This window comes from Onychostruthus taczanowskii, unplaced genomic scaffold (assembly GCF_017590055.1).
Source record: "Onychostruthus taczanowskii isolate IOZ18803 unplaced genomic scaffold, ASM1759005v1 scaffold126, whole genome shotgun sequence".
In the NCBI taxonomy this organism is placed as follows: Eukaryota; Metazoa; Chordata; class Aves; order Passeriformes; family Passeridae; genus Onychostruthus; species Onychostruthus taczanowskii.
Window position 1 is genome coordinate 693,075 of NW_024498418.1, and position 26,608 is coordinate 719,682.

Here is a 26,608-nt window from a genome sequence, read left to right on the forward strand (position 1 = left end):
CCCCGTCCGTCCGTCCGTCCGTTCCCTCCGCGGGCGGCCCGGGGGAGGCGGTGCGGGCTCGGGCCTGGCCCGCGGGGCTCACCTGGGGAGCGGCGGCGGGGGCTCCGGGCCGGGCGCTGCGCGGCGGCGCGTGAATGGGCGGGGTGGGGGAGCGGCGGCGGCGGCGGCGGTGGGATAAGAGCGTGGCCGCGCGCCCTGACGTAACCCCTTATGTAACGGCGGGGGGTGACCCGCCCCCACCAGCCCCCTCCCACCGCCCCGGGACGGGCGGTGCACCGGGAGGGCGGGATGCCCCGGGATGGGATGGGATGGGATGGGGTGGGGGGGAGCGGTGCACCGGCGGTAGCCGTGCGGTACAGGGGGGGTCCGGGTGTACCGGGGAGGGCTGTGTGTGATGCCGCCACGGGGGTGATGCTCCGGGACACGGTGCACCGGGGAGGGGGGCGGTGCACACGTAGGTGATGAGCCGGCGGAGAGGTGATTCCCCGGGGAGGGGGTGGTGCCCCGGGTCCAATAAATCCTGAGCACCCGGTAAATCCCCGGGACGCGCGGTGCTGGATGTTGGGCGAGCTGGCGCTGTGCAGCCGCACCGGGAAGGGGGGACATGCGGCTCGGGGCCGGTTTCACAGCTCCGGCAGCGTTCGGGGGCTCCTCTCGGGCGCCGCGCTCACCCCGACGGTTCGACCCAACTGTCGGGGATCACCGGGGACTTTCCAACTGGAAGTTCCCCGGGAAAGTGGCTGCGATCCCGAGAGGATCCCTGCGGGCCGGGACCGAGGGTTTTGGGGGCACCCCAGGGTGGCGCGGCACCCACCGGGTGTCCGTGTGGTGGAACGGGCACAGGTCACCAAGAGCGGCACGCGGTGACCGCCCTGCGCCGGGACCCGAGGGGCCGTGAGCGCCGGGCAGACCGCGGGGCTGCAGTGTGTCCCCCGGCATGTCCCCGCGGGGTTGAGGCTTGGCTGCTTTGGTGGCATTTCTCCTGCGAGCAGGTGGGGTGAACCACAGAGGTCCCTGTCCCACGCACCGTCCCAAAATTGCTTTTCGTTCCGCGGGCCGTGGGCATCACCAGTACCCGTCCTCTCCGGGCTGCCCGGAGGTCTCATCCTGTTCCTGGCGCTGCTGGCAGCCCCCGGGCTCGGGGCTTTGCACGCCGCCGTCCCGCTCCTGGTGGATTTGGGGAGAGAATGGCGACCAAACCCAAATGTCCTTTTCCAGCCGCGTCTCCCGCGTTCTCCTGCCCCCCGCGCGGCGCCGTTGGCAGCGGGCGCTGCGGCCGGTCAAAGACAGCGTCTGCAGAGCCGGTTCACGGCGGAACTCTCAAAATTCCCTGTTTTCTTGACCCTCTGCTGAGCCATGTGCCGCTGCCATCACGCAGCCCCAGCAGCTCCCGGCTGCGTCACGCCGGTCCCCCCGGGCAAGGGACGGCGACCCCCGGAGCCACCGGCGACTCTAATGCGGGGCTGCCCCGCGGTGTCACGGCGCCGGCTGCAGCTCCTGCAAGTGGTTTGACCTCGATTTGTTTTTAAATGGAGCCACTTCGCCTGCCGCGGAGGCTGCGGCGGCCGTGCCGCCGGTGCCGCTCGGCAGCCCGGAGCGACGGGGACGGTGGCAGCGGCGTGACTCGCCGTGTTTACGAGAGCGGCGCTTCTCGTACCGCCGTGGAGTGGCACTTGTGCCTCCTGCCCACGCAGGGAGGTCACCGTGTGCCCGCCTGGGCAGCGCTGACCGCCCCCTGCTCCGGTGCTCCCTTTGCCGGAGGCTCGCTCCGGTGCGGTCACGCTGGATCGGAGCTCCCGCGGGTTTGGAGGAGAACACCGGGCATCGCCCACCCGGCATTTCTCCCCATATCCCGCAAAACGCGTCTGAACACCTCCCTCTCCTGCCTACGGCAAGGCCAGGCAGCTGTGCAAACGTTTTGGGAGTTTCTGGAAAAGCTGTGTCGCTGAACGGGATAAAGCTGACCGTGCTGGAGGAGCCACGGCGTAGCGAGTGCCTTCCTGGGGAAGCTCCGGCCAGCAGCTCTGGGTCGCCGTCCCTCTGCTTGGGGACAGCCCCGGCGGCTGGCAGAGCTTGTACCAGCTGCAGGGGTGATTTAGCCCATCCCGGCACCGGGAGCCCTGTCTGGTCCGGGGCAGAGTCCTTCGGGGGGGCTCAGGGGCAGAGCGGCAGCGCCGTGTGACGCGAGCTGACATTAACTCCCACCTGCTCCCGCGGGTGCCTGGCACGCTCGGCCCCCTCCTCGCCGAACGCGCCTTTCACTCATGTAGTTGGAAAAGTTAACTTTTCTATTACCGCGCATTTCACTTACCCAGGTACTTAATTACCATTGTCCCAGGGAAATGTCAGTGTGACTCAGAGACGCTTTCCCATTAGGAGGAGACAGATGAATATTAAGTTGAGTTGCTGGTGGGTGGGCTGGCTTCCAGCTCCTCTCCCGGGGGACCCTGTCACCCTCCACGCCCTGGACCCGTGGAGGACCTTCTTACCCATGTCAGTAGATCTGTGGCACTTTGCTCTGGGGACGAGAGTAATTCGACCTCCCACCCGGCGCAAAGGGAAGGAGCCTTATTCCAAACTTTTCCCTCTGCGTCCTTGGGATTTATTCGATCTCTAACACATCTCCCTCGTGTGCAATTACCCTGTGCGGGGAGGTGACTGCACCCCAGGCCGCTGGGTGCGAATATACATATATACATATTCATATAGAAATAATGGCTTTGGTGTAGAAGTGCTCCACCCCACCGTGTCTGTGGTGCCATCAGTCCCAGCAGAAAGGGTTAAACTGCCCGAGGGCTTCCCACAGCCCTTCACTCAGGATGTTGTGGTCGTTTGCAGATGCTTTTTGTTCTTCTCAGCTTTGTTCTGTGCCTGCCCAGCCCGAGGCGGGGCCGTGGCCGCCCTCTGCCCCTGCGGGGCCTGAGCTCCATCCCCCCTCGCTGCAGCCCCAGGGATGGAGGGGTGGGTTCCTCCCTTGGCCCTGAGGAGGATGCAGGGCTCTGCCCTCGCCCCCCACCCCATGCCCTGCTCCCTTGGTCCCTCCGTGTGGGCACAGCCCCAGCCTGGATGAGTTAAAATCCACCTCCAGACAAAAGCCGTGGGGTCCCGCCTGCTTTTCAAGGAGCGGGGGAATGCCGACGGACCTGATCACCAGCCCTGACGGAGGACCACGGGCACAGGCTGCCGTGGCTGCTGGGTGCCCAGCAGAGGGGCCCAGCCCTGTCGATGGCCCCCACTTCCCTCACCAGTGCTGGGAGGGCTGAGCAAGGGGGCACCAGGTCCAGCAGCTGGTGTTCGAGCTGGGAGAACAGCAGGTTGCTGGGAAACATCCCTCTTGAGCTCCGATAAAAATAGCTCCATCTTCAAGGCAAGAGGACTGGCTGCACTGCCAGCGACGCAGGGGATGTGTCTGCACCCACCGGGGTGTGGGGGACGGTGCAGGATGTCCTGTGGGGTCTGCACCTTGGACCCCCATCCCACACGTCTGTTGTGACAGTGGGACAGAGGTGCAGGGGCTCAGGGATTGCCTGTCATTGCCCCAGTGCTGTTCTCCTTTATCCCCAAATCAGACTTGGAAATGTGTGAGAACAGGAATCAGGGCTGAGTGGGGAAAGTGGGGGCATCTTTTTCCCTCCATCCATCTCCCCCTGCCTCTTTGGCTCATCTATGTTTGCCCTCTTGAGGAGGAGGTTCAGGGAGATGTGGAGCTGGGCTCTGAGCCCTGGCATTGCAGAGGCTGGGGGGTTTTATGCAAAGGCTTTTTCACCTGACAGCAGCCAGGCTGGGTGGGTTGGGACATCCCTTTCCCGGGGCATGAAGACCCTCTCTCCCTTCCTAGCAGCTTTGGATGGGCTCACTTCTCTCCCCAGCCTCTCCACGAGGACGTGCCTCTCCCCAGCCTGGGGAGCAGGGTGAGAGAAGGTCAGGTCAGGTTTTCCCCCTGCACCCTTCTTGGACACGATTTGAATTCGGTGTCCAGGGGATTCACATCCCAGCAGCCAAACCCCTCTGGGACGCAGCTGTGTGGGAAGACGGACAGACCCCATCCCAGTCCTCTGCCACCTTCCTTGTTTGGGGCACGCGTTTCGGCCCCGAGGACCGAGGCTGGGCACTCGGGTGTCTCCAAGTGCTGCAGCCGCAGTGGTGGGATGTGCACCCCGATTCCCGGGGCGGCCGGGGGCTGCGGGGAGGCCTCGGCGGTGCGGGCGAGCCTGCTCGGGAGGTGGCGGGGATGCTGCGGGGCTGATTATTCACAGCTTCCCTCGCCCCGATTGGCTCTGCCGCCGCGCACAGCCGGGCCCCGCCGCAGGAGGAGACTCCGTGGCCATAAAAGCGGGGTGAGAGGCAGCCGGCGGCGAGTCCGGTGGACAACCCGGGCAGCACCGTGGGGCCACCTCCCAGTGTGGCCTTGCCACCGATGACTGGCGCAGCCTGACGCCCGTGGAGGGACACCCATCAGCCACGACCCGTCCTGACTTGGCGAAGCGGGTGCTCGGCGGGACGGGGAGCAGCGGCAGGTAGGGCTGCCGGGGTTGTCATCCCCCTTCCATGGCGTGGGCACAATCAGGGGATCGCTCTTGCTCCCCAAAAAGCAACAGTTTAAGAACACCTCCTGAGCAGCACTGCTGAGAGTGGCTTGTGGTTGGACTTGTGTTATTTTGGGGAGCTTCCACATGGCTGCAGGTCCCTCTTGTCCTCTGAAACCTCCCTTGAGTGGTTTCAGAGCCCATGAGCAGCTGTCCAGAGCTCTGCTGGGGTTCATTTCCGTGCTGATGCTGTGCCTGCCAGCCTGGCAGCAGAATCACCCAGGGCTTTGAGGGGTAAAAGGGAGTGGGCAGAGAGGATGGGGGGTTCTCTCTCCCTCTTCTTGGCTCAAGTAGCAGTGTGGCTGCAGTGCTTGAGTGATTCTATTCCAAAAGTTACCAGCTTTTTTGAGAAGCCTTGTCCTGATGGTGTTTCCAGGAAATTTTTGGAGGTGAGGAAAGGAGATGTTGGAAGGTTGATTGTTCTTCTCCACCAGAACTATGTGCAGGATCAAAACCTGTGGAGTTGGACCTGTGTGGGAGGAGGGATCTGCTCAGTCTGGGAGAGATGTTCACATCCTTCATTAGGTATAATCACAGGTTAGTGAGGATGGGGTCAGTCTCTGCTGTCTGGCACACACAGTCCTGATTCCTCATCCCTTGGGTCACCAGGTCTGTAATTGGCCCCTGGGGTGCATGGATGCAGCTTGGGGGTTTTCCAAAGCAAAGTCTGGTATTTGAAGACTCAAGTGGAAATGGGACAGGGGAGGAAGGGACACCGGCAGGCACCTGGCACAGGCAGAATGTGCTGAGAGTGGCCACAGAGGCTGGGACTCAATGCTGGCATTGCCAGACTCTGCCACAGTCCTTCCAAGGTGTTCCTGCAGGAGGGATGGCTCTGGAGCCTTGGGCTCCTCCAGGTAAAACAGGATTGAGCTCAAACTCTGCTTTTCTTTTTCCTCCCTTCGTATTTTCGCTTTTTCCTCCACCCTGCTTCTTTCCTCTTTTGTCCAAACCCCTTTGTTTTCTTCCCCTTTTCCTGCTCCCGTTTTGCCAATCCTCCTTATCCCACCTTCAGGAGCAGGCAGAGCACTGCTGGGACATTTGTGGCACCACCTGAACACGGTACATTTGCAGTGGGGTGTCCTTGGCCACGCCGTGCTCAGAGAACTGCAGCTCCCCTGAGTGCCATGAAATCCTCAGCTGGCAGTAGGGTGACAGGGATGGGACACGCCATGTCTGGAATGCCAGAGGTCCGAACTGTGCCGTGTCAGACAAACCAGCAGCTGTTCCCAGCATGGGAACATTCCCGGTGCCGTCCCTGCGCGCTGCTCTGGCGGCACCCACGGGGATACCGGCAGCGGAGGAGCAAGGGAGGGAAAGTGGGTGGGGAAAGGGAAAGAAAAGGTTCCCCGTGGGGCTCCTGTGAAGCAGTTATCAGCTCTTTTCGGGAGCTTCATTCCCCCTAGTGCTGCAGCTGGCACCTACCTGTGTGGATGGCATGTCCTCGCTCCTCGGCGCGGTCTCGGTGGCCCTGATGCAATAAGGGACTGTCCCCTGTCTCAGTAGCGAGGGCTGGCTGAGGTCCCACCGTGCCCCTGCCATCCTGGGCAGCTGCCATCCTGTTCCCTGCCACACTGCCAGGGCAATGGGAGGATTCACAGAGCTGGTGGCTGTGCAGCCAAGGAATGCAGACAGCTCGACACACGATGGTGCAGATAATTCAAATTAAATTTTAATCTAGCATGAATTAATACTGTGGCATTAACAATTCTTCATCAGTACCAATTACAGTACATTAGCTGCTACTGCTGGAGAGCACAATAGTCTCTAATATGCGTCATTAATGTGTAACAGATCCCTCTGGGTCATGCCTTACCCACCTTAGATAAAAGCAGCAATGGAGGCAGGCAGGGGTTTGCAGCCAGTGCACCCCTTTGGGGCTGGCTCTTACTCCAGGGCTATCATGGTCCCAGTGGCACGGTGATCCTGTGGCACTGCAGCTGGGATTGGCAGTGGCCCCTCCAGCCTCACCCAGGGTCAGGTTTAGCACTGCCACCTGCAGAGCCCCTCTCCCAGCTGAGCAGTGTCCTCGTCCATCCGCAGAGGCCAGAGGCTCCATCACAGCTCTCAAACGTCTGGAGGATGGTGATGGTGGTCTGCAGGTAGGCTTGAACCCAGAGTCCTCCTTTTTCTTCCTCTCCTGATGCACCAGCCCAGCAGACTTGGTGGGTGGGAGGGAGGGGAGATGAGGCTGCCCTGGTGTGGGGTACAGCAGCCTGGGGTGAGTCCACACTGGGCCATGGCATCACCCCATGCACTTGCTACCGCAGCTCTGCTTGCTGTGGTTCTTTTCCCCAAGGCCAAGGGAAAGAGCTGGGTGATTCATCTGCCTGCACCATGCAGACGTGGCAATCACAGAGAAACCCAATGCTGGGGAAAAAAGGGACTTTTCTTTCTAACGGTATAGTAAGAGATGGAGAGGATAGATGGGGTGGAACTGAGATGCAATGAGATGAGACATGAGGTGCAATAGTGGTCCTGCCCACAGTGACTTGGCCACCTGGCACTGGCTGTGGCTCTGTGTGTGTGCCAAGGACCAGGCTGCAGCCAGGGTAAGGGGTGTCTTGTGGTGTCCTTGCTGGGAGCAGCACCCGGAGGTGAGTCATGTGGGAATGGGCACAGGCACAGGTCCCTGTGTATGATCCCAGCAGCAGCTCACACATGGAGGTGGTAGGTGCCCAATGCCTGTGGAGTGGTGATGGCCCCGCAGAGCTGGCACAGGGATGGTGACAGGCTCTGTGCTCTGTCTTCCCCTCTCCAGGCAGCATCTGCAGGGCGAGATGGCACGGTGGGCATTGGCACTGACACTCTGCCTGTCCCTGTCTGCGGTGGCATCTGCTGACTGTGTCACGCAATGCTCCCTCTGCGCAGCCCAGACCCGCGGTGCCGAGAGCAGCGTCCAGCCCCTGGTGAGTGCTGGCCCCACACGGATGTGAGCCAGGGAGCCACAGCATTGAGTGTCACGGGAGCAGGGTGGCAGAGCTGGGTGGCACCTGGTGTGATGGTCACGGGCACCCCAGCGTGCTGGGCTTGTGCAAACTTCAGCTTCTCACCGAGCTGAGCAGCACGGTGGGCACGGACCCCCGGGCTTGGGGCGAGGGGGGGAGGAAGGCAGGGGCTCACCCCGAGCACCTGGGGCCGCGGCGGCCGCTGTCTTACAGATGTGCCTGTGGGAATGCCAGGGCTCCTTGTCATCCGGCCCCGAGTGGGAGATGTGCAGGAAGGCGCTGGCGCTCCTGGCCCCGCTGGTGGCCCTGGCCGAGGGGACAGACCCGTCCCCACAGGAGGCGGAGGAGGATGAGGCGCAGCCGGAGCAGGCTCTGGGCCCTGCAGAGCTGCCGCCGGCGCCGGCCAAGCGCTACGGCGGCTTCATGAAGATGATGTCCAAGGCGAAGCTGCTGTCCCTGCTCCGCGAGAACGCTCACGGCAAGGGCGGCCTCAGCAAGAAGTCCGGGGCCTTCAGCCGCAAGTCGGGCGAGCGAGCGGCCCCCGAGGACTACCCGGGGCCGGCAGGGGACGGGGACGAAGAGCCCACGGGGGCCGAGGCCGAGGGGCCGGGGCCGGCGCAGCTGCACAAGCGCTACGGGGGCTTCCTGCGCCGCATCCGGCCCAAGCTGAAGTGGGACAATCAGAAGCGCTACGGGGCCTTCCTGCGGCGGCAGTTCAAGGTGACCACCCGCTCGGACGAGGATCCCAGCGCCTACTCAGGGGAGGTGTCAGACCTATAGAGCCGGGCGTGCGACGGCAGCACCACGGTCCCCACACTGCCACCCCCACTGTGCCATCGCCCCCAGCCCTGTCCCCTGCCCAGCCCGCTGTGGCTGGTGTCACCCTTGCCTCGTTCCCTCAGGGCACCATGAGTTCCATCCCGTTGTCCCTCTGTGGTTCACCTGCCCATCCTGCGCACGGAGGGGACAGTGCCGCTCCTCCGGCTGCTGGCGGTGTGGCTGTGGCCCAGCCCAGGGTTCCCGGGGGTGTATTGCTGGGGACACAGATCCTCCATCCTCCCGCGGCTGCTGGAGCACAGCAGGGTCTGGAAACCACCACATCTGAGGTACAGGGCAGGGGGCTCCGAGCACTAGGGAGGATGAGCCAGGGCAGGATCGGGGAGGTGGCTGCTGTGGCCACGGGCAGAGGTGGCTGGTGGAGCCACAGCACCATCACCAGGTGCTCAAGCACTGCTGAGCTCAGCCCCCATTCCCCTCCCCAGCCTCTCACAGTGTCCCACCAACCCCAGCACCCACCTGGTGCCCCTGGGCTCCCCTCCAAGAGCGACTCTAGAGGCAGGGTCAGCCCCACGCCCCAACCCCCAACTCCCCCCCGCAGTCAATAAAAGGCAGATGCCAACAAAGCTGAAGCCATGCTGGGTGCTGAGCGTGCTCTGCAGGGCAGAGCAAGCACCCCAAACTGGGGTGCTCAAATGGATCAGGGGTGAGGGCTGTGACACCTGCAGGCAGCACACGATGGTATCCTTCTGGTGCCATGGGTGCCAAAAGGCATGTGGGACCCCACGCACCTCTGGGGCCACATCCTGAGGGTGACAGGGCCATCTCAGCTGAGCAAGGGCAGGGCAGGCATGCTCAGCCTGCTGCAGGGGTGTGTAGGGTGCTGGCAAGGTACCTCCTGCAGGAGCAGGCAGGGGAGACTCCTCTGGGAATCACAGCTGCTGCCCCAGCTGGGAAGGAGCAGTTGTGCTGAGAGCAGGGGGCACACTGTCCCTTTCCTCATATGTGACCCCTCCAGCAGAAGCTCGGTGCTGAGAAAGCCCAGCCTGGGCAGCACCTTCCCTTTTGAGTGTCTGTGTAGCCCCACAGGGCAGTTCCTGGCTCTGGTGAGACACAGTTCATGCCTCAGACACAGCCCTGGCACCAGCTCCAGGTTGAGAAAGGGGGGAGGTGATTGCAGAGCACTGGAACACTCAGCTCACTCACAGCACGGGCTGGAGCCAGCACCCAGCCTGCCTGCACAGCAGTGTGGGCACCCCAACTCCAGCTCAGCTCCCTGCACCTAAAGATGCAGCAGACCAGCCCCTGCTCAGTCCCTGCCCATGGGGTGCACTGCTCCCCTCCCTCATGGTGCCCAGGGAACCAGCACCCCAGCCCTCATCCCAGCCTTGACCTCCTGCCTTCCTCTTCCCTCCCTCCAGAGCACACGGCAGGGCTGTGCAGGATGAGCCCTCCTCTCCTCCCTGCAGGGCACACAGAGCCCCAACCCCACCCTGCAGCCCCAAGGTGACCCCCCCCGAGCACAGGGACACGCTGATGTGCGGGAGCAGCACAGGACTTTTCACTTTTATTATAAAAATATCTTGCAAGCAAAAAGAAAAAAAAAACCCAACAAAAAAAAAAAAAGTCTGTACAAGCAGTCACATTGCTCCCAAAGCACCCCCAAGGACCCCAGGTGCCCCCAAGCCCCCTGCATTTCCACTGCTGCAGGAGCCAATGAAGGGTGAGAGTCCACACGGTGGCCCAGGTAGGGGGCACATGGAAGACATTTGTCCCCATGGGTGGGCTGGGGGGAGCCTGCCAGGCCCCCAAGACAGAGCTGGGGTGGGGGGGAGCATATAAGTCTCTCATATAAACTCTGCAGGGTTTGGGGGATTCTTTACTGAGGCCTCAGTCTTAATTTTGCACATCTTATTCTAGTGTTAAGTACACAGCAGTACACCCACGTACAACACAAAACATTGGGGGTTTCAGCTCTAAAAATTAACAGTTACATGTCAAACAGTCAAAACATGTTACACGGTACCTGCGGGGAGCTCCCGGGGGGGAGCCAGGCTGGGGGGGCCCTCGCACGCTTTGTACAAGCCTGGGGCAGCGCTGGCGAGTCCCAGTGCAGGGCAAGGCTGTGCACAGGAAGGTGATGATGATGAGGAGGATGCTCGGTGCTGGGGAGCCAGACCTGGAGCTCCCCTGGACGGCAGGGCAGGGCCTCGGCTCAGTGGCCTTCCAGCCTCTTGGCCTGTGGCGAGACAGAGGTCCCGCAGAAGGGACACTTGGGAAGAGAGGCGGACACTTAGGTCCTTCCTTTAAAGCCAGAGTTTGGTGTCCAGGCGTGGTGGCAGAGCCCCAGAAGGCAGTGTGGGGGCCCTGCTGGTCCTGGGGAGCCTGTGGGCCAGGCAGTGGCATCCCCATGAGAGCTGGTGTGGAGGCACTGTACCTGTCCCCTCAGCCCAGCTGGAGCTTCCCAAGGAGCTGCTGCTCCGCTGGCTGAATCTGCTTGCGGGCAAACCCGGCACACTGAGGTTGAGCAACCCTTGATGGGGGTCCTGAAGGGATGGAGCTGGCGGCCCCAGGACCAAACTGCCCCCAAAAATCACGTCTCTCTGGATGGGAGAAGACCCCCACAAGTACTGCGGGCTCCATTTCCATCCTAAAACACAGGTACCGCAGCGCATTGTCACATCGCTCCCGCTGCTTCCAAGAGAACAGTCTCAGGGAGGAGCAGAGCTGTTCCCAGCAGGACAGGGGCTCCCAGCAGCCACTGCTCACTTCCTGGTGATCTGGACGCTGGCATACTCAGATCCAGCCTCCTCGGGGCGCGGGGCCGGCCGCTTGGGCGCCTTGCTGAGGTGCACCATGTCCAGGTCGGCGTAGGTGAGGTTGTCGTCGCCGTTGGGCGCCTGGTTGGTCTGGATGCAGGCGTACTCCGACTGCTGGCTCATCTCCACCATCCGCCGGATGCTCTTCCTCTCCTTGTCGAAGTTCAGGTCCGCGTAGGTCAGGTTGTTGGGGTCGGATTCCTGTGTGAGGCACCAAGAGTTCCTCCTCTGGGAAGATGCCCCTGTACCCACAGCCCCGTTCTGGAGTCAATCCCACTGCAGCTCGGCCTGGGGTACCTCAGCCTTGCTTGTATGGGGGAACAACACCAGCAGCCACCACCCTGAAGCCATGCTCTACCCCCCGCTACAGCTTCACTTTGTGAGCCACCCTGTCACCCTGCTCTGGCTTCAAAACCACTGCCACAATTCCAGAGTTGTCACTGAAGCCACTCCATCACTCCATCCCAGCAGGGCCAGACTGCCCAGTGATGCCCACGCGGGAGCTGGCAGAGCCTGGGTGGGATGGACAGATTGCTGCTGATCACGACTTCGCTCGTAGCTGCGTCACCAAATGCAAAATAACTCCACAAATAGCCTGGCTGGCTATTGCACAGCTGGTTCTCCAGGCAGCACCAACCCAGACTTTACTGGGAGGAGAAGAAGAAGGAGGAGGAGGAGGGAGGGTGAAGGCAGAAAAGATTCTGGGAAGTGGCTATCCTCTTCCGGGGGCAGCCTCTCTTCCACCTCCAGCCACAGAGTGGCGACACTGAGATGTTTCACTGGAGAACCACCACCCTCCACTCCCATCTCCAGTGGCTCCCGGCCACTCTCCCTCCCCAGTCCCAGGATGACCCACCTGGGTCGTGGCCTCGCTGCTCTTCTCTGGCTCATGTAACCTGGAAGGAGGGACAAAAACAGTCAGATAGATGGAGGGTCCTGTTGCCCTTTCCCTGGTGATGGAGCAGCTGGGGAGGTCAGATGCAAGCCAAGGTCCTTGCAGCTGCACCCAGCAAGACCTGAGCGGGCCACCAGGACCTGAGCATTGGCTTGTGCTGGTCCAGCTGCCTCTCTGCTGGCCAGAGACCAGCTCCCACCAGCCTGCTCAGCCCCACCACAAGCAAAAAATCCCCAGAACGCCAGCTGGGGAGATGGGCAGAGACTGTGCTCCTGCCTTCCCTTTCACAAATTTTGGGGATACAGCTCTGTCCCCAGCCTGAGGGACTCTGTGGACTGGAGATGTCCAGCTCAGAGTTCCCACAGGTTACTCAGTGACTAGAAGAGATTTGCACTCACCTAGCAGACGGTGAGCTTTTACCTGCTGAAAGAGAAGGAAAAAATTAGGGAAAAAATTAGGGAAAAAATAACTCAGGAAATAATATAAACGCCCCATTTCCCTGGGCACAGAGAACACATGCAGAGACTGTTTCAAGGACAAGGACACATCTTTTCCCAGAGGCAAGCACCTGCAATTCCCTGGAGTTTCAATCAATTTCATTCAGGACTGCTCCTGGGGGAGCACAGGAGGTGCAGGGCATGGTTTAGACCAGCCAGAGCTTTCCCTGGAGCCTGCAAACAACCTGGGCAGATCTATCCATCACCCCACTGGGCAGGACCTGCAGCTGCACTGCCAGGAGTTATTGTCCAATGGGGCAATGTGAAACCCATGGGAAAGAGAGGAAAAACGGGGTTGGGAGCAGCTGCCTCCCTGCCCCACACTTGGCTCCCTTACCCTTGATCTGCTTGGTCCGGATCAGGTACAGAATCGCAGCCACCAGCAGGGCCAGCACGGTGCAGACCACGCCCACCACGATGTAGATGAGCATATCTTCTGAAACATCAATGAAAAGGTCACCATGGCCCAAGAACGTGATACCTCCCAGTCCCTGCAGCCACACAACACGGATTGGCCCAGTGATGCATGAAGCACCAAGGAGGACAGCTCAGTGCCTGCCACCGTCACATCCCCCAGCCCCCTGATATGATATGGATATATATATCCATATATAGATATATCCTTCAACCAGATTTTAATTGGGCTTTGAGCTTCCTCAGGGGGTGACACCACACAGCCACCTTGGCAAGCACCCCCTCCCAGCAGCTCTGACGCACCCTTATCCATCTGGAACCCATCGATCAATCCCCCTGGGGCCGGGTTGGAGATCCACAGGGAGGCTGAGTAGTTGGCAGGGGCCTGGCCATCGTGCACCACCGTGCAGATGATCGTGGACCCGTTTTTCTCCTCCGTCGCTTGCACCTCCACCTGGCTTCTCAGCTCAAACAAGCCCCGGGGCAGCTTCCATGGCTGGGAGATGTTCTGCACCTTTATCTCAATCCCATTCTCCAGCCAGGAAACGGACACGTTAGCTGGGTAAAACTCCTTCACGAGGCAGGCGAAGGTCACGGTCTTGTTCACCTCAACGGGGCTGGGCTCGGCGCGCACTTCGACACTGGGGGGAACTGGGAAGAGAGGCAGAGCCTGGCGTTTGCTGTCACAGCTCTGCTGCCCACAGGGGGCCCTGTCCTCCTCCCAGGGACCCCAGCCCCACAGCAGCAGGACACCCCAGTGCGAGTCCCCAGCCCTCACCTCGCAGGACTCTGCTGAGCTGGTAGCTGCCACGCAGCGGGGCCGGCAGCGTGGGGTGCTGCACCTCACAGATGAGCTCAGAGGGGACATCATCCTTCTGCAGGGTCACCATCGCTGTGCTGGACATGTTGTAGGTTTTCCTCCTCCACTCGGTGACCTGGGGTCGCTGACCCACCATGATGTCCCTGTTCTTGAACCATTTCACCCCAATCGTTTCAGGAAAGAACCCTCCGCTCATGCAGGTGAAAGGCACCGACTCCCCCGGCCTCGCTCTCTGCTCGGGCCCAGACACGAGTGGGGGGCTGGGTTTGGCTGTGGGGAGAAGCACGGGGCCATCAGACCAGGCTCTGCCCCCTGCCCAGCCCTGGGCCTGGGGATGGCCCATGGGATCCTCTCCTGGACCAGCCCTGAGCCCCTTCCCCATCCCTGCTCTCCCTGAGCAGAGCCCACTGGCTGCTTCCCATCAGGAGCTGCTCCAGAGCCCTGCTCACCTTGCACAGACACCTCGGTGCCATTGCCACGCTGAAACACCTCATCATCACCAGAGTCCCCCTTGACAAACTTCACACAGTAGTAGGTGCCCATGTCCTCAGGCTGAACGTTCCTGATGAGGATGGTGAAGTCTGTGTCAGACCCATTCACTGCTCTCGTCACACGGGAGGAAGAATCCTGCTTCTTCTGGTCATAGACAGTCTTGTTCTCACTGCCCCAGCCCTTCAGCCACATCACAGGACCTGGTCCAGCAATTCCAGACGTGATGCAGTTCAGGGTGAGCGTCTCCCCTGCTGCCACCGTCACCTTGGCCTGGGGCTGCTGCAGACTGAAGCCCTGACCCCCCTGGGCATCCACACCTAGAGAAAAAAGAGACCACGTCTTGCCTGGCACCACACATCCAGACTCCTGACAGTTCTCCCAGCCCTGGGACAGGCTGAGCACCCCAGGTGAGGGGCTGTGGCCACAGGCACATTGCTCTGCCTGCAGGGCTCGGCAGCAGAGCTGGATGGAGCTTTGCTTGGTGACTGTGCTGTGCCCTGTATGGATAAATCATGGAGCACATCCCAGCTGCCCATGCCTCCAGCACGCTGGGCTGCCTCCCACAGCCACTTGGCTTTGTTAGCCAGGAGAAAGAAGCACACAAAATGAGGTGCTCCAAAGAGCCAGCTCCCATCACCAATGTGACACTGCGTTTTCTGTCCTGAATCTGTCCCATCTCTGCATGGAATCCCAGCCCTGGTTATCCCAGCAGAGCACAGCCAATCTCCCACCACTGCCAGCCAAGCAGGCACTGTTCCTGCTCAGCAACAAGCACAGGGAGACATTGCATTTGGAGCATCTCCATATTACTGGTTCCTAATCCAGTCACCTGTGCCACACCTCCCTGCACAGACAGACAGTAACATCCCAGATAACCCACACTACACACCCATGGGTACCCAGGGGTTAATTTTGTCAGTGCTTCCTATGCCAATATAGTTATTGCAACCAAATTCACAAAATGTTTCAATCCTGGTCACTGCTTAATGGAACATTTCTTTAAGCCACATGGGGAGAGGAGTGGGGGACCCACTTAGATCCACCTACAGGTAACAGGTGGCTGTGGCACCCAGAACCGGTGTCACTGTCACACAGAGATCTTTGTGTTTGAGCAGGTAATGCTGAGCAGCACGGGGAGCAGCACCCCACATCCCTCACAGCAGAATCATGGAATCACACAATCTGTTAGGCTGGCAAAGCCCTAAGATCGCTGAATCCAGCCATTAAGCCAGCACTGCCAAGCCCCTGACCAAACCACGACCCCAAGTGCTACATCCACACATCTTTTAAATCCCTCAAGGGATGGTGACCCCACCACTGCCCTGGACAGCTCTCTTACCCTTTCAGTGAAGAACTTTTCCCAAATATCCAACCTAAACCTAAACCTCCCCTGTACAACTTGAAGCCTCCTGTCCTGTTGCTTGTTATTTGGGATAGGAGAATGACCTCCACCTGGCTACAGCCTCCTTTCAGGGAAATCCAGGACAGCAACTCATGCCAAGGCTTCCCTTGGGACCCAGCAGGATAATCTCTGGCTGGACGCTCCCAGGAGGACCTGCTGCAGGACAAGCTGCTCTGACCCCTCTGGCCACAGCTGGCTATCACAGAGACCAGAGCTGATTTTTGGCAGCTGTTAATCCCTCCTGACTCACAGTGGTATGTGCTGTACCCACAGATGTTCTCACTGTTCCACTGTCTGTGGAATTACTCAATGTCTATGACCAGAATTACCAGGAGCAGTTTCTCCAGACTGCCCCAGTTAAAGGCTTTTTGCCCAGGGCATCAGTCCACAGCATCATCAGCCAAAACCTTCAGGCCTTGGTGTTTCCCTTTGAAACCACGTCAGGGTTAACGTGGCAGCAGCATTCAGCATCAGAACAAGTTTTTCCCACAGACAAGCACAGAGGGACAGAGCTGGTTTGTGTCACGTCCAGATGAGTCATTCACTCTGAGCCTTGGTCCTGCACCTGAGCAGTGGTGCCCTAGGCACCTGCAAGGCAACCCCGTGCTTCTCAGGTGACACCCAAATTGTGGGGAGCAGCCCTGGAGCAGAGGCCTCATGCACTCCATGTGCTGAACACAGCACTGACACAGGGCAAACACCACTAGATCTGCTTCTGTGGCATCTCCTGAACTTCTCCATCTCCTGCTGCTGAGAGACCTTTTGCAAGAAGTGATTGAGAAACACACAGAGGAAGTTCACAAGCACAGAAGCATCATCTCATCATCTGTCTCTCGCCAACCCACTGCACGTGGATGTGACACAGGCAGGGACCAGGCTGCCACAGGCAGAGACTGGCACCCCCAGCCAGCAACCACACCAGCAACCCAGCCAGACCCCCAGCCCTTCCATGTACCCAGGGGGCCACAACACCAAGCACTGGCTCCACCAAACTGGGCAAACAAAGCTCATTAGCAGGCAGCACCCAACACAGCAAGGGACACATCCCATGTGTGGCCACGGGAGCAGGAAGCCAGGGCCACCCCCACCACACACTCTGTGCCCTATGATGAGTGAGTTACTCACTGCTCCCCTCTGCAAAAGCAACTTCTGTGGAGTGCTTACCCCCATGAGGGTCCCCTGCACTGGGTAGAACTGCCTGCACCGCCCCACACAGCCCAACCTGAGCGAGCCGAGCACCTCCTCCTCATCCTCCCTCTCTCCATCTGCCCATTTCCCCATGAGGCACGTGGTGTGCAGAGGGAGAGAGCTGGGGAAGTGCCTGCTTTGGGGCCCCAGAGCTGACCCCAACACCAAAGAGTGTCAGGGTGGGCACTGCTCAGCCCCAAAGTTCATTTCTTGGTTGCAGTGAAGCATCCACAGAAGCACTGAGACATCGAGCTGAGTGTGGCTGGGTGCCCTGCCCGTGGTTGGCTGCCATGCCTGGTGTGCAGCAAGGGCTCCCCACTACCTTGGCACAGCACTGCCTTGCTGGAACTGCAGGGATTTATCCCTGCAGGCAGCAGGGATCTCTCCCAGGGTCCAGATTTGCAGCCAGAAGTGGATGGTCTGTATGCATTCCACAGCACCGAGCTCACATTCCCTCCTCACCGGGGCAGCAGCGTGCCTGCCTCCTCTGCCCAGGGATTAGCAGGCACAGAGCATGTTGTCGTCCAGGGATAGGATGCAAGGTGCTTTCCTGCTTTCCTGACTGCAGTGCTCCCAGAGGATCGAGGGGAAAAAGGGCTTCACGCTGCCGGCAGCGCCGCCTGTCCAGAGGCTCCACTGCTCAAGACACCGTGAGGCTCCAGGCAGCCCCTCACATAGGAATGAAATGGGGCTTTGGGGTATTTTTCCACGTGTTCTGCTCTGTTACCTCAGAGACCCTCACCCAGCTCTGCTCAGGGATTTCTGATCTCTGACACACAAGCTCCAGCCACCATCCACCACAGGAACACCCCAACAAGGACCAGCTCGTCCCTCCTGGCTGAGAAGCAGGAGTCCCAGCCAGACCTGGCTTCTCCACTTCCTGCCTGCATCCATCATCCCACACCAGGACCAACCTGACCCCTTCCTGCTCAGGATGACCCCAATCCCCTGCAGCAGCTCAGAGCAATGCCCCCACCCCTCCACCCCAAAGGGAAAACACAAAGGGGAAGTTGGCAGAAAACCTCAGAATACACAAGTTAGAAAATGCAAAGTTTCCACCAAAGCTTCTTTCCTCTTTCTCCCTGAACACAGCTTCTCCTCACACGCAGCTCATGCCTGTCCTTCCCCTTTTGAGGTGTTCACCCAGTGGGAGTGAGAGCCCAGCCAAGCTCCCTCCCAGCAGCTCACGATGTGCTTGAGCACCAGGAGTGGGATGTTGGGAGGCTACAGGCCACAAAAACATGGGACACGACAATTTCTCACTGTTTCCCTGCTTCTCCCCTGCTGCCTGATGACACTTTTTCCCTGAGACTTGGATTTCAAACCACCAGGAACTGGAACATGATCCTCTTGCCCCCAAGATCATGGGGAATTTAGGTGCTCTGACCCTGTAATCTGTTCTATCCTACACTCCAGAATTAGCCAAGGGTTTTAGAGCCCTGAAAAGCATCACCTGACAGTTCCCACGTAGGTGGGAGCACCCTTGCAGTGCAGACCCAGAGCACTTCCAGCCCAGAGCAGAGGCAGGAGCACGATCTAGCAGAGCCTGCCTCCTTCCCGTTATTCAGTTTAATTTGGGAGCAAAATAATCCCAGCTCTTGCTGCATTGCAAGTTTTCCACGTTGGTGACACATTTTTTTCTATATTCCACCTTTTGAAGTATTTGATATTGAACAGATTGCAAGAGGCTGGGGTTTAATTCAGGAGAGGCTGCTTGGATGCTTCCTGGTAAAAATAGATTTTTTTCCTCTGAAGGAGCTGGGTGAGGAGCTCCGGGATGGCTGTGTGCTCCAGAAACGACGTGCAGCTGGTCACCGGCATCCGAAGCCCCACAGTCACTCACTGAAGGAGCAGGCCAATGGGCAAGGGAACCCCAAAATAATCCTGCTGGAATTTCACCTGCAGCAGGGCTGCTAGGGGCGGAAACTAACAGGTGCTGCCTATAAAAGGCCTGGAATCTGCTGTTTAGGGAAGGCAAGGAGAGCCCTGGGGATAGCTGCTGAGCCCCGAGCAGACCCCAGGGCGCTCAGGGAGGGCTGCAGTGAAGGCTGTGTTTCACATCCGTGACATCAGAGGAAGCCTCAGCTCACACACAGCCACCATTTCCAAGCTCCCCTCCTCCAGCATCAGCAGAAATTCATCCCAAGAGCCAGAGCCCCAGCAGGAAACCTAATTCCCCTTTGGAAGAGGCTCTGTGAAGCACAGCTGAAACCCTCTGTGGAGATAGACCGGTGTGGAAGGGCTCTGCAGGGCGCAGTTTCTCAATGGGGCTTTGCTGTTTGGTTTCCCACATCTCGCTGCCTTTGCCCCACAGGAAGGTCTCCTCCAGGACCTTTCCTTTTCCCCTTCACTTCTGCAGAAGCTGTCAGAACAGCCGGCAGTGGGAGCCTGGGCCAACTCTGCTGGAGTTCAGCTTAGTTTGAGCCACGGCCCAGGAGGGATTCGCCATATGGAAAAAAAAGACGTGCACGTTTGCACCTAAAATCAGGGATGCAAACCACTTCAAAACCCCAGGGTGGTTTTTTTCCCATGGCTGGCTCAAAGAAATGGGGTTCTCACTCCAAGACCACATTTAATTAAGTTCAGGAGGTTTGCTGGAGCTATTCTTTCACGCAGGAAATCGCAGTGGCTCACTGGGAAGCCGCGCTCACCGCCAAAGCCTTCTTGGCTCTCAGCAGCCGGAGTTTTCAGTTTGGGGCCAGCACTTCTCAGCTGTGATCAGGCGACTCAAAGCAAGGAGCGTTGTGCTGAAAGCATTTGCTTTCTACCCAAGTTTGCATCCAACTCTTTGCCCAAGTAAAGCTTTGATGGTAACTACTTCAATGGGCATGGGAGAATGTGGGTTTCCCCCGCGGAACCTGGGCCGGGCTGTTTGTAGTGGGATCTAGCTGGAAGGGATGGGGCTGGAATTGAGCAAAAAGCTCAGCAGCGAGAGGCTCCTGAAGATGCATCGTTATTGCTGCAGGTTTGCCTCAAAAACCCCATCCCTCCCTTGGCAGGGAGAGCGATTCCTTCGAAACCACCCAAAACGAAACACCCTAGAAAGGAAACATCCTTGAAAGCAGCAGTCACCACAGGGCTTCGTTCCTGGTGGGATGAGACACTTCCCGCTGCCGGCAAGGGAAACAGCCAAGAGTGGCATACTTTGTCTGGTCCTTTGCTGTGTCCCCCAGCTTTATAAAGGACTGGGGGAGCCATGAGCCCGTGGGAGGTCTGGGGCACCCTGAGCCTGAGGCGACACAGGACTACACGGCACAGGGTGCCTAGAGGTGTTGCAATTCCACCGCTTCAGTGCCCAACAGTTGATAGAGAGAGAGCCCACAGTGGGGTGAAGCAGGAGGGCAGCAAGAAAAACAAGTTCTTGGCAGAGAAGACAGGCAGCCCTCACCAAAGCCTCCCCATGCCTCCTCCACTGCCATCTCCAAGTGGGAATTCGGGCTGCTTGCTGAGTTTTGCCTCACCCATAGCTGGCAGGGGGTGCTCGCAAATGGGTGGGAACAACATGCCTCTTCATGCCCCTGCCGAATTCCCTGCCTCGCTGGGAAAGGGCATGCCTGCCTGCCTTGAAGTTCGGTTCGGGAAGAACCGCAGGGCAAGGGCCCGCGGGAGCCCCTCGGCCACCGCCGCGCTCTAGGTCACCGCAGGAAAGGTCAAAGCAACCGTGCGCGGAGAGGCGGCGTCATGTCGGTACCGGAGGGGTGCGGGAGCGGGGAGGGGAGAGGAGCGGGGAAAACGGGGAACGGGGCAGGGAGACCGGGGGGGAACAGGGCAGAGGAGAGGAGCAGGGCGGGAAAAGGGGCAAAACAGGACAGAGCAGGGAGAGGAGCTGTGTGAGAGGGAAAGGTGGAAAACAGGACAGAGGAGGCAGGAGCAGGGTGGAAAAAAGGGGGAAAACAGAGCAGAGGAGAGGAGCAGCGTGAGAAAGGGGAGGGCAGAGCAGAGCAGCAGGGTGGGAGGGAAAGGGGGGAACAGGGCAAGGAAAGGAGCAGGAAGGCAGGCAGAAGCCATGGCTTACCGGGCAGGGCGAGCAGCAGCAGGCACGGCAATGCCCAGGCGGTGCGGCCGGGATCCCGGGGATGCGGCTCCATCGGTGCGGGGAGCGGAGCCCGCGGCTTCACAGCGCGGCCCCGCGCCCGGCTCGGCGGCTGGGTTTGATAAATAAGACAAATTTAAAAAAAAAAAAAAAAAAAAAAAAAAAAAAAAAGGCAAGAAGCGCAGAACTGCAGCTGGCGAAGGAAATCGCTCTTCTCAGCCCCAAAATGAGGAAGGAGGCCGGGCTCCCCCCTTTCTCCCCCCGCGGCGGGCGGGCAGCGCACACGCACGCACCGACACGGACCCGCGGCCCCGCCGCCGCCCGTGGGCACCGGAGCGGGCTCGGGGCCGCTGACGGGGCCGCGGCGGAGCCGCCTCCCCCCGCCGCCGCGCCGCCTCCGTTGCCGTGGTACCGGGGAGGGACGGAGCCGGCCCCAGCTTCCAGACCCCCTCCGGCTCCCAGCAGCCCCGGTTTAGCGCCGCTTCTCCCCGTAGCGGGGGCGAAGCCAGCCCCGCCCGCCCCGGGGCAGAGTCCTCCGGTCAGCCCGGTGTGCGGCTGCCTTAAGGTGGGCTGGGAGGCGACCCCCGGGAGCGGCCGCCAGGAGCCCCGCCGCGCCCGGTCCCTATCGGCCGGGGCAGAGGGAAGCGGCTCCATGGCCCCAGGGATGGGGGCTGGGTGTCCCTTCACTGGCCGCACCACGCTGCCGGTGTAGCCACGGCTTCGGCACGGCCACAATACACAGCCCTGCATCCCCGAGCTGGGATCGGGGTGCAGGGACACAGCCTTCGGGGTCCTGAACACCCGGGAGCACCAGGGGCTGAGCCAGGACAGCCCGGGGCAGAGGCACACACAGCACACGGCCTTGGGGGTCCCGAGTGCTCTCCCCAAGGGACCGCGGAGGGCCGAGCTGTGAAGCCGTGGCAGAGGCACGGGTGGTGTTCCGCCGGTGCCACAGGGACAGGTCAGCTTGACCCACGGGGCTCAGGGCCAGGAGGGGACACTGGTGCAGCGCAGACAGGCAGAGGGTGGATGGGGAGGGAGAGGAAATTCCTGCGCAGCACGCTGGGAGAATGGGGACATCCCCGTGATGTCCCCTCCGCGGGAGCCTGCAGCAGGGAGAAGCGAGAGTCTGAGGACGAGGCAGCTGTAATGGTAGGCAGGGCTGAGGAAGAGGGTGTCGGGGCGTCAGCATCCATGGGATTCGTGTCCCTGCGCCGCCCTGCTTCTCCCTGACACAAAGCCCTTCCCAGGGGATTCGCAAGGACACATTCTCCACTGCCTGCACCTGTCACAGCTTCTCACACAGCCCAGGGGCGCTTCAGCCAGGCCAGGCCAGGTACCTGGGATGCCAGGTGCAATGCTGGCAGCTCCCTAGCACCTCCCCACTGTCCCCTCTGCCCTCGCAGGGATGGGGTAGGCACTGCAGAGCAGGAGCTCCCAGCCCACCCAGCATCACCTGCAGCACGGATCCCACCCTGGGCCGGGTCCCCGAGGACAGCACTGGGTGCCATACTGGAGGACCCGCTGCCAGCTCCCCCTCCTCCCCTCGCTCCCTCCGCAGGCAGCCGCCAGGGCTGTCGGTTTTATTTAGAGCCTCGCACAAACACAGCCGAGATATCTGAAGTGACTTGGCACCATCAATCTGCGCACGGCGTCCGCCTGCGCATCCCCGGCCCCGCCAGCCTCCCCCTCAGCCCCAGCTACGCCCATGGGGCACATCCAGCCTTAATTTAGCGCTGCTGGGACTGGGAACAGCTTCCCAGGCTTCTGCACCCACCTCCCTCTGCAATTCCCTGGCAGCTGGAGGCTGCGCTCAAGGGATGTGGCCAGTACTGCTCCCACTGGAAAAACTTTGTGGCCAGCAGCACTGGTTGTGGAAAACCCAGCACAGCCATCATTTCCCTTCACAGGGCTGGCCAGAGTGGCCAACAAGGAGCAGGGGTCCAGAGGAGCCCTTGGATTTGGCCTTTTGCACACAGCAATAATTTCTTTGCACAGGGATGGGACACAGGGACACATCACTACAAGAGTCCACAGGCACCTCACAAGAGGAAGCAAAGGTGCTGAGCTCTGCTCTGTGGTGACCAGCAATAAGACTTAAGGGAACTGCATGAAGCTCTGTCAGGGAAGTTTGAGGCTGGTATTAGGAAAAGGTTCTTCTACCAGAGGGTGTTTGGGCACTGGAACAGGCTCCCCAGGGCACTGGTCACAGCCCCAAGCCTGCCAGAGCTCAGAAAACATTTGGACAATGCTCTTGTCCCCCCTCACAGAGGGGATTCTTGGGGTGTTCTGTGCCAGGACAGGAGTTTGACTTGATCCTTGTGGGTCACTTTCAGCTCTGGATATTCCACAGGATTAGCAGTGGTTTGTGGAAACCCTGCAGCTACACCACCAAGGGCAGTGCATCCACCTAGCCCAGGTCCAGAAGCAGAAACCCTCAGGACAAGTGGGTGCCCAGCAGGAGGGCAAATTCCAGGGACACACTGCAGCCATTCACAGACACCTGTCCTGGTTATTTTTACGTGGAAGCACAGATCCTGGAGACCTGGTTGGCTTCAGCCTGTCTGGGATGTTCTGCTCGGTGTTGAAGGTTCAGACAACCTGTTCTGAGGCGATTACAGAGCAGAGCCAGCCCGCACACAAGCAGCAGCCACGGCAGAGCGCTCAGGAAGGGAAGTTAGAGCTCAAAAAAGCTCTGCAAGAGAAGGTACCGCGCAGAGCAGATGGTGCGGCGCGAGCTTCCCGGGAAGAGCTGCTATTGCTCCCCATTAGGAAGCATATGGGCAGGCTCAGCTGCCTCCCCTCCTACCCATGGCCCTTCAGCATCACAGGGGCCCTGCTCCAACACGAGATGTTTGGAGGACTCACCCTGGCAGGGCAGCCCTTGCCCTGCACTGGGTAGGGAACCAGGGGGAGAGGAGCATTTGGCTCCTCGTGCACCTGAGACAGAGGGACAACGCAAAATTTCGGGAGTGCAACTCTGCCATCATCATCATCATCCTTCTGTACAAAACACCCACGGTGAGCAGGAGGCTGCAGCACTGCTTGGCAGGGCGGGCAGTGCTGCCAGGCTCTCTGTGCTGCCAGCGGGCACCCAGGCTGTGCTCGCTCTGCAGCATCTCCATGCTTCAGCTCAAAAGCCCTGCTCTGGCAGGGAGAATTCCAGAGCTCGGCTCTCCCCGGCCCCAGGAGCTGGGCAGCAGCCAGCATGGGGACAGGGCAGTGTTTCTGGAGAGCTCTTCAAGAATAAGTTGATTCTCACAGCTTTGAGGCACAGAGAGGAACTCGCATCACTGTTTGGGGAAGGCACGGGCTCCGTGTGGCAGGGCTGGGCCAGGCTCAGCCACCCCTGGGCAGGCAGGGGTCTGCTCCCCTTCCCTATTCCCAGCCAGAACTACAGGCTCAATGTCCTTTTTGCATTCCCTTGTTCCCAGCTGGGCAGCTCTGCAGGATCTGCTCCCTCCCTGGGAGAAGGTGGGGACCCATCCACACACAGGGACCCCAGCCAGAGCAGCAGCACCCCATCTCTTGTCAGAGCCTGGCAGCATCCAGTGGGAACAATTACAGCTGTGCCTGAGCGATCCCAGTGGAAAGTCCTGCAGCACTGGTTTTGCCCAGACTGTTCTTTCATGCCTTAATCAGCTGCCTGTCTGATCCTCTCCCAGCCCCGACTGCCCCCGCGAGCAGCGGTGGCTCCCTTGGCTGGAGGGGATTCACAGGGGATGGAGCTGGGAGAGGTTCCAGTCTCTGCCCTGCAGGGCCAGTCCTGGGCCTGCTAATGAATCCCATCTCACTGATGGAGGTGACTGCAGTCTTTCTCTGCCTGGGACTTTGTCCCTCCTGGTCCCCACTCCAGCAATGGGATGGCACAGTGGGCAAAGTACCAATAGCCTGAGTGGCCACCTCACACCTGGACACAGCAGCTGTCCCAAAATGCTCAGTCCACGCTTCAAAATCCAAACCAGCTTAGGGATACAGAAAAAAGACACCAGTACTTTGGACATCAGCCTGGAAAATACCCCAAATTCAGCATCCAGAGGTGCTGTTTTGGGGCTGTGGGCACAGAGCCATGCCCAAGCACCAGCGAGCAGCCAGCACTTATGGGAGCACTCCACAGTAATGACTCAATGATCCTAGAGGTCTTTTCCAACCTCAAAGATTCCTTGATAAACCAAAAAATGCAGTGCCTCAGGGACTCACCACCCTGGGGAAACTCAGAGCTATCCTGGCCCAGTCCCAGCCACCAACACCTCCCAGCCCAGCCCCCCGAGAGGTGCTGCTTTCACAGCTCACCACAATAAAACACCTGGTGGGACCACATCAGAGCACCAGGCCCACACAAGGTCTGTTCTGGCACCCACAAGCCTGTGCAGCCTTCATACAGCTTCATGTTCTCCCCATCCATCCTCCAGCTTCAAAAACAAATTCCAAGACCTCAAGATCCAGGTGGACACATCCTACAGCCTCCCCCCACCCCTGAGGCTTCAGTCAGCACCCAAAGAGGGCTCTCAGCTGGGAGAGAAACACAAATGTCTCTTGAAGCAGAGAGCACCAATTACACTGCTGATATTTAGGGCTTCCAGCACAACAAATGGAGCTGCAGCTTCATTAGGTACCTTGCCAACTTAATCTGAGACATGCAGTACAGGGGAAGCTTAAATTAGTTTATCTCATGTTAACTTATAACAAGCAATATGTTAATGTGGGCATGGTTTTTATGGACTGTGACCCAGGGAAGGGGCACCCACAGCCCTCTAAAAGTACATTTAAGAAGCAGGGGTATGTAGCCTACCTGTCTCCTCATAATCCTGTCATAACATCCACCACCATAAACACCTGCACTGGGGAAGGGGTGCACCACATCTCCCCCTTATATGGGAGAGGGTGATGAGCTGCAGGGGTCTTGTTAAGGCTGTGATTGCCAGGGGAAGGGTGGGGTAGGATGCTTTGTGAGCAGCCTGTGCATGGGTTTGCTGCTCACCTCATGAGGGGCTCATGGGAACTACTGTAATTGTTTAGCCAAGCTTTCATTGGGTGATTTAGGAGTTACAGCTGAGTTATTTCAGCTCTCAGGTCTTTGTTATGGCTCTGGGGTGCATTTGGTGTGGGGGGATGTGTGGGGTGGAGGTGAGGTGCTCCCTGGCATGGGGCATTTTCTGAGGAGGCCCCTCTGTGCACACTGCCCAGACCCCCTGTTTCTGCCCTGTCCTTAGGGAGCAGGGCTTCAAATCGCAGCCCACTTAATTTTAGTGTCCCTCTGCCACTGAATTAATCCCCAGCACTGCCAGGATCAGCTGGTTCTGAAACGACTTCCAGGGAGGATGAGGCAGGGATACAGCTCTGCCTGCCCAGCTGGGCTTTGCTGGGTGGAGGGATGCTCTGAGTGCCTCGTGGCCCTCACACTCTGTCACCCTGGGCTTCAGCAGAGGCAGCAGAGCCCGCTGTCAGACCACCAGAACATCCACCATCTACCAAGCAGGAAGGGAAACGCACAGGCTACAGCAGGGACCGTATCCACAGGGCAGCTGAGCCATCCCAGGGCCGGGCTGTGCTGCCAGGCTGCTGCCACCGGCAGTGGTGCCCTGTGGGGTGCTGCAGAGCCGGTGAATTGGCCGGGCTTCCTTAATGCAGCCAGCACGCTCTCACTCTGGGGGAATTCCTCACGGCTGTGTCAGAGCAGGAAAGGTGGTTTATATCCTGTGCCTGGCCTGGAAACGGCCCTGGCTGACCTGAAGTG

General features: G+C 59.7%; 2 protein-coding genes across 7 annotated transcripts; one reads left to right on the forward strand and one right to left on the reverse strand.

Moving 5' to 3' along the window:
* Positions 1 to 342: 342 nt before the first annotated feature.
* Positions 343 to 8,900, forward strand: PDYN (prodynorphin). 3 transcript variants are annotated; one of them, XM_041396230.1, is made up of 5 exons: positions 343 to 4,517; positions 5,602 to 5,648; positions 6,500 to 6,688; positions 7,348 to 7,495; positions 7,748 to 8,900. In XM_041396230.1, the coding sequence occupies exons 3-5, from the start codon at positions 6,669 to 6,671 to the stop codon at positions 8,312 to 8,314; spliced, it is 735 nt and encodes a 244-aa protein (XP_041252164.1). In that variant the 5' UTR covers positions 343 to 4,517; positions 5,602 to 5,648; positions 6,500 to 6,668; the 3' UTR covers positions 8,315 to 8,900. The 3 variants fall into 3 exon arrangements, with proteins under 3 accessions (XP_041252164.1, XP_041252163.1, XP_041252162.1); XM_041396229.1 differs by lacking the exon at positions 343 to 4,517 and having other exon boundaries at positions 4,872 to 6,688; XM_041396228.1 differs by lacking the exons at positions 343 to 4,517; positions 5,602 to 5,648; positions 6,500 to 6,688 and having other exon boundaries at positions 6,803 to 7,495.
* A 954-nt stretch (positions 8,901 to 9,854) lies between these two features.
* Positions 9,855 to 21,300, reverse strand: LOC121331611 (tyrosine-protein phosphatase non-receptor type substrate 1-like). 4 transcript variants are annotated; one of them, XM_041396203.1, is made up of 9 exons: positions 21,284 to 21,300; positions 20,854 to 20,983; positions 14,206 to 14,565; positions 13,715 to 14,026; positions 13,240 to 13,587; positions 12,860 to 12,958; positions 12,424 to 12,448; positions 11,987 to 12,026; positions 9,855 to 11,331 (listed from the first exon to the last, which is right to left on the reverse strand). In XM_041396203.1, the coding sequence occupies exons 2-9, from the start codon at positions 20,924 to 20,926 to the stop codon at positions 11,077 to 11,079; spliced, it is 1,512 nt and encodes a 503-aa protein (XP_041252137.1). In that variant the 5' UTR covers positions 20,927 to 20,983; positions 21,284 to 21,300; the 3' UTR covers positions 9,855 to 11,076. The 4 variants fall into 4 exon arrangements, with proteins under 4 accessions (XP_041252137.1, XP_041252139.1, XP_041252138.1 ...); XM_041396205.1 differs by lacking the exon at positions 21,284 to 21,300 and having other exon boundaries at positions 12,860 to 12,955; positions 20,854 to 21,209; XM_041396204.1 differs by lacking the exon at positions 21,284 to 21,300 and having other exon boundaries at positions 12,424 to 12,445; positions 20,854 to 21,209.
* Between the last annotated feature and the right edge of the window lie 5,308 nt (positions 21,301 to 26,608).